General features: G+C 41.9%; 1 protein-coding gene across 1 annotated transcript in view; it reads right to left on the bottom strand.

Moving 5' to 3' along the window:
- The window catches only part of LOC108901663 (protocadherin Fat 1-like), a 71,790-nt gene that overhangs the window by 9,562 nt on the left and 43,315 nt on the right, over positions 1-18,913 (bottom strand). The window contains 12 exon segments of the mRNA XM_051070548.1: positions 76-207; positions 312-534; positions 1,505-2,104; positions 2,825-3,022; positions 4,678-4,821; positions 5,078-5,215; positions 6,682-6,896; positions 7,615-8,001; positions 12,093-12,326; positions 13,680-13,833; positions 13,955-14,151; positions 14,790-18,863. Of these exon segments, the coding sequence (XP_050926505.1) occupies positions 76-207; positions 312-534; positions 1,505-2,104; positions 2,825-3,022; positions 4,678-4,821; positions 5,078-5,215; positions 6,682-6,896; positions 7,615-8,001; positions 12,093-12,326; positions 13,680-13,833; positions 13,955-14,151; positions 14,790-18,863 (6,696 nt within the window).

Genomic DNA, 18,913 nt, shown 5'->3' with positions numbered 1-18,913 from the left:
GAAGTGACAGACATTTATTAAGAAAGCAAGGACAAAGATATCCAGGGACACAGATAAAGAGGCGGGTATTCTTACCAGAGCATTTGCCCTTTTTGCCCTCTGGACACACGCAACTGTACATGGAATCTCTAGGATCTGCCACACACTCCATACCCTCAGGACAGGGGCTGTTCTCACACAGGTTATTCAATACAGGACATCTGCCACCTGAGAACCAAAGTACATCTGCTCAGAATGGGAGTTCGAACAGATAATGCTTGTACAAATAAGTGAGTGTGTGTGTGTGTGTCTTGTGTGTGTAATCAGTGTACCGTCACATTGGCAGGTTGCAGTTCTCTGGTGTCGCGGTGTAACGAAGCTGAGGCGAGCCGTGCTGTAAGTGGACATAGCGGTTTTATCCAGGGAGATGACCTCATCGCAGAAGCGCAGTGGGCAGTCCAGCCCGGCACACAGCTTCTGCACCACCCGCAAGATCCGGACCCCCGTCATCTCCTCGATGACAGCTGCAGAGGAGTTCAGCTTACGGAAGACCACCTGAGGAAAATTGAGAAATGAGCACCGAAAAGACTCAATAAAGAGGAGCAGAATCCACAGAAAATGGATCCACAGCAGTGTTGATAATTGATTAATGGCTTAAGTCATTTATCGAGCAAAAATGCCTGACATTCAAGGATAAGCTGAAACAATTAGTTGATTTATCAGCTGACTGGCAGAAAGTTTATCTGAAGCTATTTTGATGACTGATTAATCATTTCACTTATTTTTCAAGGAGGTAACAATTACTACGTTCAAGTTCTTGCACTCCAGAAAGTGTTACACTTGAGGTGCAGCATCAACAAAAACAATTACAATCACAGTCACAAAAAGAGGCAACACATTATGAATAAAGTGAGTACAAACATGCAAGATGTTTAACTTCTTTTACAGTCATTAACACTAAATATTAGCTCTTTCCTACTTCTCACATGTGAAGATCTGATGCTTCTCTTTCCTTTTTTCTTTTTGGCATAGATGATTGTATGGTAAATTGAACATGTTTGTGTTTTGGACTGATGATAAGACAAATCATGGAGTTTGAAGATCAGACATTTCACATCAGAGAACAGAGATCAGAGCATTTTACTATTTTCTAGCATTTTGCAGTCAAAAGCTGACATGTGAGTACATTTTTCTGGTGTATACTGGATATCTGATATGCACCATAATCTCAAATATCTTAGAGCTGAAACAATCAGTTGATTAATCGACTACTTGACCAACAGAAATGTATTCAGCTGTTTTGATAATTGTTTTAGTAAGTTTGCAAGCAGATTGCAATCTGTCATTCCAGATTTTCAAATGTAATTTCCAGCTTTTCTCTCTTTTACTTAATTGCAAAATGAAGATTTGGACTGTTGGTTGCACAAAATAACTTAAGACATTACCTTGGGCTAGGTACAGTTTGGGCCCCATCAACTATAAATACACGTCTAGACACAGAAAACCTAATTGTGGTTGGTCTTACCTCCTGAGACTGATAGGGGCTGCCAGATCTCTCTAGAGTCAGCAGCACATCCAGATCTCCTTGCTCTGAAGGCTGCAGGCTCACCAACTGCACCTCACTCCTCCTCACCCCAGCTATGTTTCTCAATGCCCGTTGGAAGTTGCGCCAGTAGTCCCCGATAAACTCCTCGGGAGCGATATTTGCAAAGCGTACAGCGATGGAGTTGTCCAGGGCCTGCCGAGCGGCTTGCCGAACGTGCACGGTGACGTCAGCAGCCGTGGTGAAGCGTCCGTCAGTTACCGTCACATTGAGAGGGTAGTGACCCATGTCGAGCGGCCGTAGGGCGATCACTTTACCATCAGAGGCGGAAACTGAAAAGAAGGCGCCACTCTCGTCCGCTGACGAGGAAGAAGATGACGGGGCGAGGCTGTAGGTCAGAGTGTCGTAGATGTCTTGGTCAGTGGCGTGGATCTTGCCCAGGACACCTCCGGGGTATTCATCGCCAGCAGTGGAGATGAAAATGTCCAGGGGAAGAATCGCTGGAGGGTAGACGCTCTCCTCGATTATACGTACGCTGATGAAGGCGGTAGAAAAGAGGGGAGGTTTGCCACTGTCTGACACCTAATGTGAAAAGGGAGAAGGAGAGACATCCATGAAGAAATAATGTACACTTGGAATTTTTATCTGCAAGAATTACTTTTCCAACAGCAGAGGGCAATCAAACTCTTCCACTGCTGACATCCTTTAGCTGATGCCATCTACATACTGTAGGTGCATTAGATATTGAAGCCAGTAAAATATCTATAGATCATGCACTTTAACATTCAGGGAAGTCATTGCTTCTGCATAGAAAAAAACATTCTGACTCAAGTATGAGTGTTCATCTTGTGTGTAAAAAGACTTCACACTTACATCTCATATCCCATCTGCCCACTCTTTTTTTCCTCTGTTCTTTCCTCTGAGGTGACACATCAACACCCAGCAACACACATAATCTAGCCAACTCAAAGCAAATGTCTTTTATTTATGCTTCTAGTATGAGATGTGCTCTGATGCAGCAGCTTTATTGTATGCCCCTTTCAATTCAACATCTTATATGGAGTTGTTTGCAGGGCTAAAAGCTGTATTTAAAACGCATTTAAAGGGATTAAAGAATGGAAAAACCGAGGCAAACACTGACTATTTGAGAGGACAAAGAGTAAGAGACAGCAAGTGAGTGAGGATGACAGGAAATGTACAGAGAGTAAAAAGAGGGAAGACAAATAGATCAGGTTGCTGTGGCTTGACGGCTAAATCAATACAACCTCTCAACTCTGGTTTCTCCTCAGTGCTGTGACTCACCTGCGCTTGAAGTAGGTAGTGTTCTTTACTTTTCCTATTCAGCGCCCCCACGGCCACTAGAGCTCCGTGCTGATTGATGTGGAAAGCATCGCCCTCGTTCCCATCCACGATGGCAAAGGTGAAAGGTGGGCCATTGTGGGAAGCGTCCCGATCAGTTACGGTGAGCTGAAGAACACTTGTGCCTTTTGGTCGATTCTCCTGCAGGGATACAATAGGGGAGAGTTTTAATATTTGTGGTGAGAGGAGGTGGTTGTCATGAAGCTATTCAGTCCTGTGATGTTTAACTACAAATGTTTTTTCAGAAGTTACTTGATATGTGCCCACAGAACACTGCTGACGTGGGAGAAATGTGTTGCAACAGTGAAACTGTCTCCATCAAATATCTGCCAGGATAATATTTTTTTCCAACTGAGAAAAGCAAAACTCCTTAGCAGGAGATGGCAATGTCCGTATGACAATCATGTCAGTCCAGCCTTCCATACAGCAAAAATACTGAATAGGCTGCCATGAGAGTTTGTAGACATGCATGGTCCCCAGAGGATAAAACCTATTCGCTTTCAATCCTTGACTTTTCTCCTAGGGCCACCAGCAGGTCAAAGTTTTCACTTACTCTGTGAAATACATAAACAGATACTAAATGGACTGGCACAATCACACACACTGGCACTGATATTCATGGTTTGCAGGTGATGAATCCCTATGACTCCCCTCTAGTCACCAAAAGGTTCACATTTGTGGTTGTGACTGACATGTCTCAACAACTATTGGATGAATTTGCTGAAGTTATTCATGCCCTGCTCACAATGGATTGTTAATTACTTTCTATTTTGAGGTAGTAAGATCCAGTTTTTGTCAACTTATATTAACCTCCACGAGTGAGTCCCTCAAAATGCGTTTAGAAATAAAATTTATTATTGTTATTATTACTATCATTATGGTTTAAAGTGAGTTGATTTTTTCCCTCTGGTACTGGTGTTTGTCAGTTGTCCTTGACTAACAGCTGGTCCACAGTATTGTGGCTAGGCTTCAGATGAGTAACAGTCAAAAGGATGATGTCATTTTCACAGTTGCATCCTTGTGGGGTTTTTTTTTTGGTTTTCTATGCATGAATGGGCTTCAGATCTGTCCCTTCTGTTGACTCTTTCAAGTCATGACTTAAAACTCTCCTCATATTCCTGGTGTGGTGTGTGCAGTATGTGCGGGCCCTGTGTATTTTTTTTCTTGTTCTGTTTTAGTATGATTTTGTGCTTCACTTTGATCAAGGTTCTTCAGTGAGTAAAATAAAGCCAGTCAGGATATTTTTCAGGGGCAAGGCAATGTTTCATCCTGAACTGCTTGAGCTGTTTGCAACATGTACTGTGCTTCCTCACAGTATCTCTTAAATTACTTTTTTCAGCTTTCTAAACAGACAGGAAAATTGGAAACGTATCACCCTCCATTCCCTCCTACCTTCCCTTCGGGATCGCCCCCCCCCCCTCTTTTTTGATTTCACAAACAAGGTTACAGGTACATCTCTTTTCATTCTTCCCATCTTTTCCCTTTACTACAGTCAACCATCCATTGTCACTTTCAAATTTTCAAATAAATCCTTTATCCCACACTCTTATACTTAAAATGCAGCCTATGTCTTTCAATTATTTCACCCTCCTTCTTTCTCCTGTCTCCTTACCTCTGTTATTGCTCCATCCTCCTACTTGCTTCTTGACATTCTAGTCGCACCGTCTTCCATTATTCCTCCCTGTTAATCCCTCTCTCTGTGTCCACTGCACCCCCCCACCCTGCTTAAATCTACCTCATTCTCATCCTCTCCACACTGACCCCCCTCCACCCCTCTCCCCACCACCCCCTCTCACCTGGATGATGAGGCTGTAGTTGGCCTGGGAGAAAAGGGGCGGGTTGTCATTGACGTCTGAGATGTCGATGTTGATCATGGCACTGCTGGAAAGAGGGGGCACCCCATTGTCTGAGGCTACCACCACCAAAGTGTACCCTGAAGTCTGAGAGAAAAACACAGAGAGACAGAAAGAGAGAGAGAGAGAGAGAGAGAGAGAGAGAGAGAGAGAGAGAGAGAATTACTATTACTATACATAGGCAAAGCTGCTTTTGTGAGCAATAATGCAGTGGAGATCAGTAAACAAGCTTCCCTATTAGGCATGACATGACTCCGACTAGATTCTGCACAGAGTGCAATTAGTTTCTCAGTGGATTAAAGTCTGTGTGTACAGTCAGCATTGTGTCTGCTGTTTCTCTTACTCTCTCTCTGTCCAGCTGGCGAGCAACTTTAAGCTCTCCTCTGAGCGGATCAATGGTGAAGGGGCTGCCTTGGTTACCATCCACGATGGAGAACCGCACGTGATCATAAGAAGGCCCGTCAAGATCCTCAGCCATCACCTTTGAATCAATCAGTCAATCAAAGCAACAGTTAATTAACATGCTTGTATGTCTTGTGTTGACCTATATGTTGAAGGCACTAAAAACCTATTTTCTCAGTCAGCTTGTCACTATGAGATAGAGACCCCCCATGAACACACAGCTGTCTGCCATATTTAGAACAAATCTGGTTCAGGTTTGTGTTTGTGTCTGAGGTGGGTACTGCCATACACCAGTCAGGATTTTGCAACACTGAATTAAAATCTGACTGACTATGATTATAATAATGTTTTTCTTAACTTCATCTTTGTTGTTGATTTCTGAATATTTGTTGTTTGAGAGAAATACCAAATTTAGGAGCTTTAAAGCATGACTGTAAAGCTGAAACCATTAGTGGATTAATCACTGACAGAAAAGTAACTATTTTCATAATCATTTCATCCATCCATTATCTATACTGCTTATCCACAATATAGACAGATGGACAGAACCATTATTCAATTCATTTAGTTCACTGTTTCATTTTTCAGACAAAAATGCTGAAAATGTTCCTGTTCCAGTTTCTCCATGTCTGAGTTTCTGCTTTTGAAGATGTCAACTTGAACTCTGAGGATATTAGATTGACTTTTATTAATTATTTTTTTGACATTTTATAAACAAAACAACTAATCAATTTATAGAGAAAATAACTTGCTGATTGACTGTGAAAATAATCATTAGTTGCAACCCTGCTATGGCAACATCATACATGACCTTTTCCTTCTCCCGTTCACACTCTTCCAAAACACACACAACACACACACACACACACACACACACACACCACACACACACACACACACACAGTCTTAAAACCCGCCAGCCGTCACATATTGAAAGGAATCCCAGGGGAAATCAGCAGACGGTGAAGATTTACAAGTATGAGACAATGGCAGGTATTATGATCAATAGTTTATATTCAGATACATTAGACACACAGATAAATGGCCATAAGCAGAGGTATTTTATGAGGGAATGAAGAGAGGTGGGCAGCTGAGGTAGACAGGAATAGATGGAGAGAAAATTTAACATGCAAAAGGTAAAAAAGTGCCTTATCTTGGATAGAGGCTTAATGAGTCAAATGCCTTTTAATTAAACTGTTTGAGCATGTGTGTCAGATAATACACGGGAACAGGGGCGCAGTGAGCATGAAGAACATTGGTCCTAATTTAGCTGTGCCACCAGATGGTGATTTGCCACAGGTGCAGATATGTGATAGTGTATTCTGTGAGTAATGGACAGAGAGGAGAAAGGCTGCGAGGGAGCAAATGAACAACTGAGTGAGAAGGTGAGCGAACTGACAGATTTAGCTGGGGGAAACTCAAGAGAGTGAGATGAAAAATGTCTCTCACCCAGCTCGCCATTTTACAGTAATTAAGGGTTATTTCCCCACAACAAGCACATACTGTAAGTAAACATGCCTCTAAAGATAGTATGAATTCTCTTACCGTCATCACAGTCTTTCCCAGCTCGGTGTCCTCGCTGACAACGGCTGTGTAGACATCCTGACTGAAGACAGGTCTGTTGTCATTGACATCAGTCAGGTTGATGTTCACAGTGGCCATGTCACTAAGTGGCGGTGAGCCACCATCTGTAGCCTCTATGGTGATGTAGTATTCATGGGAGACCTCGTAGTCCAACGGCTCAATCACAAAGATGTCACCTGAGGATGAAGTGACAGGAGAAAGTTGGAAGGGAGACGGTGTGTTGGTGTCACATTATTTTTTAATTCTTACTTCAGTGCTTGGAATATTTTATGTGTGTTTTAATATTAAATACAATAATGACACTTACAAAAAAGTACTCACATACACACAAAACAAGCTGTTAAGCAGCAATTTTACAGAGGGGCAACACACTGTGAGTCATTCCTGTTCCTGTCATATCTTTTGTCAACTGGTTTATAACTCTATATGCAAACATTTTCCGCTCAAATGCAACACAAACTGCAAGTCAAATCGTCACCCGTCACTGACTCTCATTTGGAATTCAAAAGCTACGCTTGGTTCAGCTGCTTTAACTTGCATTACTGCTTGCAGCTAAACAACAGAACGGTATCTTATCTTTATAATGGACTTGATGGTACTGTCATTTTTGTCCCCATTGGCTTTTAGCATGATGGGAACATGATCAGTGTTGAGACAGGAATGCAGACTATGTAGACTCAACAACAATGTAATGGTAATGGGCAATGTGGCTCTAGATATTTTACCCAATATCTAAGCCCTGTGGTGATGACGGGAGAAGAGAATTTGTTGAGTTTATCCAAATTAAATGCAGGTGTTTAGAAATCATTGAATTGGACTAGACATACCACTGTACTAGCACAAGTAGTAAGCTAAAAGCACAATGACAGCAATGTGTTTCTTGCTACCACATACCGGTTTGTGGATCCACACGGAACATGCCATGTTCGTTCCCACTGATGATGCTGTAAGAGATCTCTCCGTTAGCCTCTGTGTCCCGGCTGGCTGCCTGTACTCTGAGCACCTGCATGCCCACAGCGATGTCCTCAGACACAGTAGCTGTGTATTCCCGGTGCTCAAACACTGGTGGATTGTCATTGATGTCCAGGACAGAGATCACCACCTGGCACACCGAGGAGAGACGAGGCAAGCCCTGGTCACTGGCACGGGCTTTCAGCTCATACACCGACTGCACCTCGCGGTCCAGGGGACGCTCCAGGCTTATTACACCAGTGTGGTCGTCTATTGAGAAATATCCATCGGCAGAATCGACCAACGAGTAGAGAATGTCCTTATTAAGACCTGAAATGACAGAAAAAGGGACAATTTAGTTTGTTTTATACAATAATGATCTTTTTATTGCATTCTGGCAAACATTCATCAGTTATAATGTGATAACTCTCAGTGTCTGACCTCTCATGTTGCTTAATCTACCACCCACATCTAAGCAATTAAGATGGCGAGAAAAATGTTCACATCACCAATAAGTCTGATGGTCACAGCAACAGAAATACTCCTTTAAGTGCCGGGCATACACAAGCATATTCATTCTTATATCGATGTATTGATTCTAAACTGATTAAAACTGTCACCTTAGATTTTCATTCCTTAACATCCATCTTTCACACAGTCTCTGATAAACAGGAGCTGTTAACATCTAATGCATGCCATCCTCATAACTCATGTCCTCCCACTAGCAAGACGCTCCCAGCAACGAGACAGAGACAGATCACAATAATAATCATAATGCCTTCTGCAGGTGGCCCCCATTTGAAATACGCCATTATACTCCCATTTATCAGGTAAGTCCCCCTCCCATCCTCCGTGGATCTCATTATCGTGCTGGAGAGACTACCGTGGGGAGCCCTGCTTATACGGTTCCCCATCACTTTAATCTGGTTTGATCATCCTTGAGACAACTGCTTTAATGGTGGTTAAGAGAACTGTGCTGAATTAAGATTGGCTGTATTTCCTTATACACATATGTTAATGATTGTATGCTCATCTAAGTCTCATGCCAGGAACATTTCATGTTAAAGCAGAGTTGGAATGATTAGTCAATTGACAGAAAATTAATCTGTAACTTCTTTGTCATGTAGGACGGAGAACTGAATATTATTGAGTTTTCAACTGGTGATACATCACCTTGGGCTATTAAACCCTATAATGGTCTTTTTTTATTTTCTTAAGTTTCACAGACAAAATGATTCATCACACATTAATCAAGAAAACAATAATTAGATTAATCATTAATTAAAATAATCTTTCTTGCAGCTCCACATTAAAGACAATCTTGCATAAAGCATTTATTCATGTAAATTTCTGTGCTGAAAGTAAACATGCATGATGTGATTGTGTGGACCTCTGGTTCTTTTAAGAGATCTTTTTCAATAGTTTTAGAGGCAAGACTGTCAAGAACATGTTCAAATCTGGCACAGCACCAATACAGAAAATAATCACATTCCTTTACAAAGAAGCAACATGAAAAATCGAATGAAGACAATAACAAAAGGCAGTGCAGAGGGCAAAGGGAGACACTTGGATCCAGGCAGTGATGGAAGGACAAAGTAGAATCAAAGAAAGAATGTGTACTCGCATAACTTGAGTTTATCACAGATCAAGGGCACCAGTCTGGGTCTGTCTGTCTGTCTGGTTCCTAACTATTCCACACTGATAAGTGCTGCCTCTCACAGATTGCAGCAGCGGGCTGAACCCAGGAGCAGTGATGTGGGTAAGTATCAAACATCTTCCAGCCAAATGGGCAGGCGGATCACAGAGGCTGTGGCACACAGCAGCTAGCGCCAAGAATGAGTTCGCACTGAGATATACACAGTTAAATATCGATGGAAGATAAAGCAACTCTTTTCTCTTAGGAGGGTGGTCTACATTAGGCTTCCCATTTTGATGGTTGGCTGCAAGACAGTTGACTGGAGCCTGAGTAAACTGGGTCAAAGCTACAATGCCTATTTTTCTAGTACACTCTGCATGTCTGGGACTTGCCAGTAAGCTTGCACCTAAATCAAAGAATACTAGACAGACACACAAAAAAGGACCCTCAATGTGTGCGATGCCGGTGTGTGTGAGAGAAATACTAATCAAATCCCTCCTCTGCTTCCACTCAGTTTTAACTCTAAATAATTATTGCTCCTGGCTAAACTGCAGGGAGCACCTTTTCTCCACCCTTCCTTCAAGTACCCTTATCCTTGATATTCAAAATGTGAAGCATTTTGTGCCAGCAAAGCCTCAGGGAAGAAATGTCTTAATACCAGCTCTTTTCTTTTCACCATTTAACATTTCTCACTGAGGGACCTAATTCTGGCATCCCTTTCATTCTGTCAAGCTGTCAGTCCGACCAAAATGAGGGACCAGGAAAAGGGAAATAGAAAGAGAGGGTGTTGATTCTCTGACAGCGAACAGGCTGAAATGGTGCTTCAAGCTAGAATGTCCTGCTCCATAAAACTAAAGGTATAATCTGGAGCGGCAGGTCCAATAGTTTCCTGAGTAAAGTCTCAAGGAGTTTAAAATGACTGTTAAACTGCACGGTTTAAGATGTCAGTCTTATCCACAGCAAGTAGTTGGCAGTAGCTTGCTGAAAGGTAAAGACGCCTGAGATAAATATGAGGCCCTGCGGCTTTGCACCAGGCAAATGGAAAATTGCAATCATCCCTTTAGAGAATTCAGCTTGAAGAGAGAAGAATTTCATTAGAGTGTAATGGAGCTTTTAATTTGAGGGGTTGATCATTCATGAAATTCCACATTTGTTATCCCTCCCTCTTGCCATTTAGTGTAAAGCAGTTGCATAATGGAAAGATGATAACCTGGGCATTGTTAGTCAGCATTGAGTCAAGATACATATGCATACTGTATACCATGATGCTAAAAACCTTTTTAAAGGTGCTGCATATTCTTGAATTATAAGTGTACGCTGGTTTATTGTGACTTTGAGTAATGCATTGGGATGCCGTTAATTGCATTTTAAGCAGAATGTACAGGCATTCGTGAGCTTATTGCCTCATAATTAACTTTCTATTGCCTCAGCAGAAACTAAAACTTAATGGAAACATATTTGCCTGAGACCCTCCAGTGCCTCCAAAGTTTATCTAAAACACAGCTCTGATACTGATACTTATTATTCATACAGTTCACTTATAACAATAATAATATTAATCTAAATAAACAAAAGAACTCTGATAAAAGGAAAAATGATCAAGATTTTAAGAACCCAAATAAAGTGACTACTAATTGAATTGCTGTAGTTGTGAGAACATTATTTTCAAAATTGCTTTGCATACACTTTCTACATCCTAGCATCATCACATAGACAGACAGAAATAACAAGTTGGGAAAAGGGTTTGAAGTCTTGTATCAGAATTCAAAGGTAAGGGTTTTCTTCTTTTACTTAATTTTAACATTACATTGTTAAATGTTTCAATAATATTTAATGATTTCAAAATCAGAATTTTATGTCTATGTGATTGTTCACTAAATCCATCTCCAAAACTGCAATTCTCCAATCATAACTTAGCAACCATTACAAGGTGAGGTGGGCCTGTTAAGCCTTGGATTTCTCCACACATTGTGGTGTTTTGCATGGTGCTGTAGTGAGAGAAATACTCCCATACATAAAGAGTTTGGAAAGTGATGTCTGTTTTGTGGCCTTTCCAAAACCAAAGTCACAAGAGCTGATGATCCATGCCTTCTGCACGGATCAACAACTAACGAGGATGCTGACTTTTTGGCTGGGAAATATTTATGCATACTTCTCTCTCTCTTTTCACAGGGTTACTGCTTTAAAACAAGTCAGCTAGAAATATTAAAAGTGAACAGGAAACTGCGCTGACAACCAACTCATGGAGCTGACTTCAGCTGAATTAAGTACAGCTGATAAAATCTGCTGGCACTTACAACAGTTGTCATTTCAGTCAGCAAAATCAGCTGCCAGCTAGAAATACGAAGCCTGCTTTTGTCCACCGCTCTCTGAAATCAAGGCCCACTGTTTCAGAAATTACTACATATTCTGAGCAGTAAATTTACCCTTGTTAAACTGCATTTGTGCCATGTGAGAACATAAAGCTTGACAACAGGAGTAGAAGATAGCAAAGTGTCATTTGCTTGTCTTCAAATGTTTGCTTCAAATGTGAGCAAGTCCTCTGTCCACAGGTAATCAGCTGCATGTAAATACATGAATGAAGGTTTGCATAGACAAATTCAGCTGGAACAGGGAGCAAAACAGAGGCAGCACAGCTGTCTGATTTTTTAACTGATTGTTTGCTGGTTATTTTGATATAGGAAAACAAAGATTTCCCAGTTAGCACAGACCAGTAATGGATTCACTTTCCCTTCTACACATCAGCATTACAAAGTTGTGGAAAAGCTGAGAAAAAATTCCTCACCAGTGTCAACATCATTCGCCTGAAGTTTTGCCACATATGTGCCTGTCTCTGTGTTCTCAAAGACTGTAATGGTGTAGGGATCAGATGAGAACTGCGGCGGGTTGTCATTGACGTCCTCCACGGTGATGTGGATGTCGGCCTCACAGTACCGCCCTCCTCCGTCTACTGCCCGCATTTTGAGCCTGTGCTCGTCTTTCTCCTCCCGGTCCAGGGGCTGTAAGGTCTTCAACTCCCCTGGAGATGAGACAGAACTATTTTGAACAAAATACACAGAGACATACACTCTCTTCTGGGAGTAGAAGGATGTCATTTGGGATAAAAAAAAATAACAACATCAAAGCCATTCCCTTTACAGACAAACATAAAATCAGTGTAAGCAATTAATCAAGAGACTGAGTTTGTGTACAAGAGAACAGACCATGTACACTAAAGCACAGTAATCCCCTTGTCTGCTGTGTACTAACCAAGTAAAAAGCATCTAAACAACTAATGGCTTTCAAGAGAGAGAAGAGCGGGGAATAAATAAGTAATTGAAGCGCGAGAGGAGGGAGAGAAAGGCAAAGAGAGTGGGGCGATGAAGGAAAACATCAGCGCTGGCAGCTAAGATCAGCTTGGAAGTGAGGCAGCCAACATTACCACAGCCTCTCTGGAAAACTCCAGAGCCTCTTGGCGGTCCTCATCTGCAATAATCCTACTTGTCTGCACAGAGAAAAAAGAAATCCCTCTCCATAACAGAAGCACTGCTGCTAGAAGCTCAATATTGAGGGATGCCAAAAGACAGCTGGATGGTATTGTTGCCTTATTGTCTGCTTTGGTGTCAGTCTCTGAGCATATTAAGGCTGAATTTCGCCCATTACTTAGGGATTCTTTGCAGCAGCAGATGTGTTGCATAGCTGTTTAAATCTACTGGCTTAGTTTGTTTTGTCCTTAATGATTTTATTTTGCATTTATTTTAAAAACAGGTTGGTGGTGATTAACTGCCATTGTTTTTCTTTCATTCTTTTTCTGTTTTCTTTTTTCATCCCAAGCAGCCAGCTGGAGCGTCTGATTTAGAAGGTCTCCCTGAAGAAATTATGTGCAGGCAAAAAGTACATAAGTCATAAATTCAATTCAAGTGTTAGACTTTGTATTTTAGTGTCACTGTGGGTCTTACAGAAGCCCTGCAGGAAAATTTTCTTGGTTCCATTAAAAATGAATAAGTAAATAAACAACTGGGCAAAAGAAAACTTGATGCCTTTTACAGTGATAATGATTTGAACACGAACAGATATAAAAATAGAAAGACACTAACATTTTGCAGAGGTATCACAATTCCTGAATCTTATCTTGTAGAATGTAAGACTGCTGTCATACTGAGCTGCCTTTTGGATTTTATGGCTTGAGGCAGAGGGTCCATGAGTGTTTGATGAAAGACTTTAACATTGAGTGTCCCACATACTGCTTCCTAAAATTCAAAATAACCTAAAACACATCTGGACTTAAATCTGACTCAATGACTGAGGACACAGAAGAAAGAAAAGACAAATGAATCAAATAAAATATATTACCTAAGTATTTTAGATTGTGATTGACGTGACATATACACACCTGTGTCAGAGTCAATGATGAACAATTCTGATCCAACTCCCTGGAGCTCATAAGAGATTTGGGCATTTGAGCGAATGTCAGCATCTGTGGCAGAGATCTGCAAGATGAGCCTGCCAGCAGGGGAGTCCTCTGGGACGCTTTCACTGTACAGGGACTGGGGGATGGATAGGTTAAGAGGAAAATGGAGGAAGAGTGAAGAAATTAAAGTGAATACGAGGACAAACTGAAATTAACTGCTAAAATTACAACATAACTGAGAAAAAAAATGACTATACCTTTTCGCATACAGGGTTGTTGTCATTGGCATCCAGCACCTTGACCTCCACGATGGCTTTGGCAGTGAAGATGCCGTCGCTGGCAGTAATGTTAAGGAGATAATTGTCCTTCTCTTCACGGTCCAAGGGCTTCCTGACAGAGACCTTCCATTCATTCTGAATGTGTTCAATGGCAAATTGGCCATGTGGATCCCCTCCTGTTTGGTGTTAAAAAGAAATATAACACTTTATAATGATCGACAACTCTGAAGCAGGAAGCAGCCTGAGTCATTACAAAGACACAAGGATAAGAATACATCATCAATTTTAAACTCCATTTAATATCAATTGATAATCATCAAAATGATAATTTAAGTAGTAAGCAGTACTTCACTTATCCTCAATTCTAAATCAAATACGTTTGGTACACAAGCAAACCTTCAAACCAAAAAACAGCAGGAACGTTGAAAAATGTATATGAACTAATGATAGTGCTGGTTTCTAATTCCTCTTGATACTTCCAGACTCTGCATAGTTATTAACACTTGCTAATTAGCACCAGAGGAAGTATTTTTCCCCATCTATTTCAAAGCATTATTCAGATAATTATACATTTCTGCATTATGATGACCTAAATATTTGCCTTGAGCTTGGGCAGATTAGGCAATAACTCAGACTCCTAACAGATAATAGGACTGTGTAATGTTTCAAAGATGAGATATTATCATCATATTAAGTGGCATAAACGGATAATCCCCCCCTAAGCTCTGTTTATGAAAAACTGTTACACGAAGGAGTAGGGAGTAAACTCTCTGGGCTTACTAATTATCTGTTTTGTGAAATAATGAACGCCCACCTGTGATGAAGTAGTTCACTTGTTTATTGATGTCCTCGGAATCATCATCTGTGGTGCTGAGGATAGCTATCACCCCGCTGGGAGGAGGGTCATCTTCACTCACTGTGCCTTTGTAGATCTCTGCAGTGAAGCGGGGTGGGTTGTCGTTCACATCAGCGACTGTTACCTCCACTTTGGTGCCGGTGACATGTTGGACTCTGTCCCCTTGGTCTGTGGCCAGGATGGCAATTGTGTATTTGTCCATCTTTTCGCGGTCTAATTCCTTTAAGGTGGTTACCCATCCAGTTTCACTATTAACAGCAAACAGCTCAGAGATCTCCTGCGAGTTCTGTTTGGGGTCGAGGCTGTAAACGACATGGCCGTTGGTCCCAGAGTCATGGTCGGTAGCTTTGACTTGGATCACTTGAGTGCCGCTTGGAAGGTTTTCCACGATAACAGCCTCATAAGGGTCTGACTCAAAGACAGGCTTGTTGTCATTAAGGTCTTTCACTTGAATGTTTACATTTGCAGATGCAACTATCTCATAGTTCTCATGTTTGGTCTGAGCCAGCAAAGTGAGTTGGTACCATTTGGTAGTCTCGTGGTCGAGGCTCTTCTGAACCTTCAAGGCTCCACTGTCTCTGTCTACAACAAACACCTCATCTTCATTGCTCTCAGGAGTGTTGCCCTTCACAAGGCTGTAGACAACTGGTTGCTCACTCTCTGCCTGAATCACATCGATTTCTGTGCCAATGGGAAGGTCTTCAGCAATAGTGTAACGATAATGTGGTTCAGCAAATTTAGGAATTGGGGTCTCTGGTGCAACAATCCTGATGTAAACACGTACAAGTGAATGTTTGGATGGATTCCCAGTATCCTTTGCCCTCACAAAGAACGCGTAGAGCTCATTCTCAAGTCCAATCAGACTCTCTTTGGTTACAATGACCCCAGAGGTTGGATGGATCTCAAAGTTCTCCTCCACGTTTTCAACATCTGCATCGATGGAATACTCAACATCAGCATTGCTTCCCTCATCCATGTCTGAAGCAGCAATTTTAACCACTGAGGTTCCTCTTGGGACATCTGATGCAATAGTGGCTTTGTACTCAGCTGCTCTGAATTGTGGGGCATTGTCATTGACATCTGTGAGAATGACATTGACGATACAAAAACCTACTTTTCCACCGCCGTCTATAGCTATGAGAGAAATGGGGATAACCTTTTCAACGGTGTTCTCACGATCAAGGCTCTCTAGAGTGAAAATTTCTCCATTGTCATTGACAGAGAACTTGTCTTTTGCAAAGTCATTCACAATCTGGTATGTTATTTGCCCATAAATGCCTTCATCGTCATCTGTTGCCTTTGCTTCTGCTACCAGGGTACCAACAGGTGAGTTTTCGACAAGCTCTACCACATAGTCCACCTGAGAGAAGGTGGGGTTGTGGAAGTTTGCACCGATAACTGTGACCATGACAAGGGCTGCGCTTCTGAATACACCATCAGACACTGATACACTGAGGTTGTAAAGAGGCTGCATATGTGGCCTCCGGTGGTTAGAGATGATGATGGTACCTGTGTGTTTGTCTATGGCAAAGTTCTGATCTTCATTTCCAGATGTAATTGAGAACTCCAACTTATTTGAGTCTGAGCTGTCAGCATCCGATGCTTGGACTTGGGTGATGAAGTGTCCCCGTGGGGCCAGTTCACTGATAGTGGTTTTGTAAGTGTGCTCTGTAAATGCTGGGGCGTTGTCATTTAGGTCAGTAACATCTATTGTCACAATGACATCACTGGAGAGGGCGGGAACACCTCCGTCCACCACGCGGACTCTTAACTTGTGCTGCTGGATCTCCTCGTGATCAAGAATTTGAGCTGTAGAGATTGTTCCTGTGTCACGGTCGATGGTGAAATAATCTGAGCTTTTTCCCTTTTCCTCAACCAACTGAAAGAATACTTCTTGGTTATTACCAGTATCAGAATCTTTGGCTTCAACTTGCAAAATTGATGTACCAATGACAGAGGCCTCAGAAATATTGGCATAGTAGGCCTTTGACAGGAAAACAGGGGCATTATCATTTACATCTCCCAATATGATATCAACAAACACCTCTGAGTGAGCTCCAGTCAGAGCGTCTGTGGCTCTCACATTTAACTTATAAGCAGGATGAGTCTCAAAGTCCAAAGGCTGAATCACATGAATAACACCTGTGTTGAAATCAATTGAGAATTGTTTGAAAGGATCTCCCTCAGAGATGGTATACACAATACGAGGGCTCTCAGAATCATTGGCCTGCACATGAAGCACAGGTGTGTGTAACTGAATGTTTTCAGGAATTTCAATGCTGTAAAAAGGCTTCTCAAATACGGGCATTGCTTTGTTAACCACTGTTATTGGCACTTCTACTTCAGATGAGAGTGCTGGCTCTCCATTATCCTTTGCCGTGACAACAATGACAAAGTCTGTGTTGAGTGACTCCTTCTCAAATTTCTTTTTAAGGGAGATCTCACCAGTGGGGCTAATTTGGAAGTGCTCCTGATGTTCCTTCAGGTAATAACGGATATCTGCATTTGATCCCATGTCCTTGTCCACTGCTGTGACCTGTCGGATGACCTGGCCTTCCTCTGCGTCCATCTGAACCAGGGCATGATAGGGAAGGTTAACGAACATAGGTTTGTTGTCATTCACATCTTCCACCGTTACAGTTACTAAAACATGAGCCCCGTCTTCAGATTTGTCTTCTCTAGTGACCTCAACAACGATATCAAACGTGTCCTGCACCTCGCGATCAAATGGAATCCCAGTGCTTGAGATTACTCCAGATGTGCGGCTGATTTCAAACCTGCTGTCAGGGTTCAAGATTTTATAGAACAAAGGCTCATTCACCTGGTTCCCGACAGCAGCAATGACAGCTAGTGTTTTCTTCTCAGATGAGTTTTCTTGGACGTAGGCTTTGTAAGATTCCCTGGTGAACTTGAGCTTGCTCTCCTTGTTTTCTTTTACATTTATCTTTACTGTAGCAACAGTGGCAAATCTACCATCTGACACCCTAACCTTTAATTCATATCGGCTCCTCAATTGTGTGACATTTTGAATAGAGATTATGCCTGTGATTGGATCCATCTTAAATTTATCACCGATATTACCCTCTGAGATGGAGAAGAGAAGTTTGGAGTTAGGCCCAGAGTCTGAGTCTGTAGCATTGATTTTAATGACTTCCACCCCTTTGTATGTTGGCAGTACAACTGTTGTCTCATACAGTTCTTGGCTAAAAACTGGTGGACAGTCATTAACATCAATTACTTCTACGGTCACATTAGCTGCTGTCTGTGCAAACAGGCGTGGCATTCCTAGATCATGGACCTGGACGGTGAAGCGGAAAACACTCCTCTGTTCATAATTCAAACCTGTTGTAATTCTGATGGCTCCGGTGCTTGAGTCAATGGCAAAATAGTTGTGTGCGAAAGGTTCGACAATTTGATAGATGAGCATGGCATTCTGGTCACAATCAGCATCAGAGGCACGAATGACAAAGGGAGTGTTTTCGTGGGTCAAAACAACACTGTTGATGGGAGCAGACTCACTGATTACTCCTTTGAATTCCCTCTGGAGAAAGACTGGAGCATTGTCATTTTCATCCTTTAGATGAATCTGAAGTGTTGTGTTGCTGGCAATTCCAGCCATGTTAGTGCCCTGTATGATGAGCTTGTATTGAGCGGTAGTCTCATAATCTAAAGCTTTCTGGGTCACAACCACTCCAGAGTTTGGGTTTATATCAAAGGCGTTGTTGATGTTGCCACCTTTTATTTGATAGAAAACAGACGACTGGCTTACAGCTGTGACCAAGCTTACAAAACTTCCTGGGTTGGCGGATTCACTGACTTCTGCAGAGAACTCCTTTTCAGTGAATCTGGGGGCTGCATTATCAGAAACTGTTACCACAATGTGCACAGTGGCTGTAGTTGACAGTGGAGGCACTCCATTATCAGATGCCTTAACAGTGAGTTCAAACTGGGTCTTGCTGCTGCGATCAAGCTCTTTGGCTACTATAATTGTCCCAAGAACAGGGTCAATGGCAAATGAGTTTGCAACATTTCCTGTAAGACAGAGAAGACAAAAGAATAATACGTTTATGTGGTTGAACTAT

Source organism: Lates calcarifer, linkage group LG5 (assembly GCF_001640805.2).
Source record: "Lates calcarifer isolate ASB-BC8 linkage group LG5, TLL_Latcal_v3, whole genome shotgun sequence".
NCBI classification, from domain to species: domain Eukaryota; kingdom Metazoa; phylum Chordata; class Actinopteri; family Centropomidae; genus Lates; species Lates calcarifer.
The sequence above is the reverse complement of the archived record's forward strand: the minus strand, read 5'-3'. Positions and strand labels throughout refer to the sequence as shown.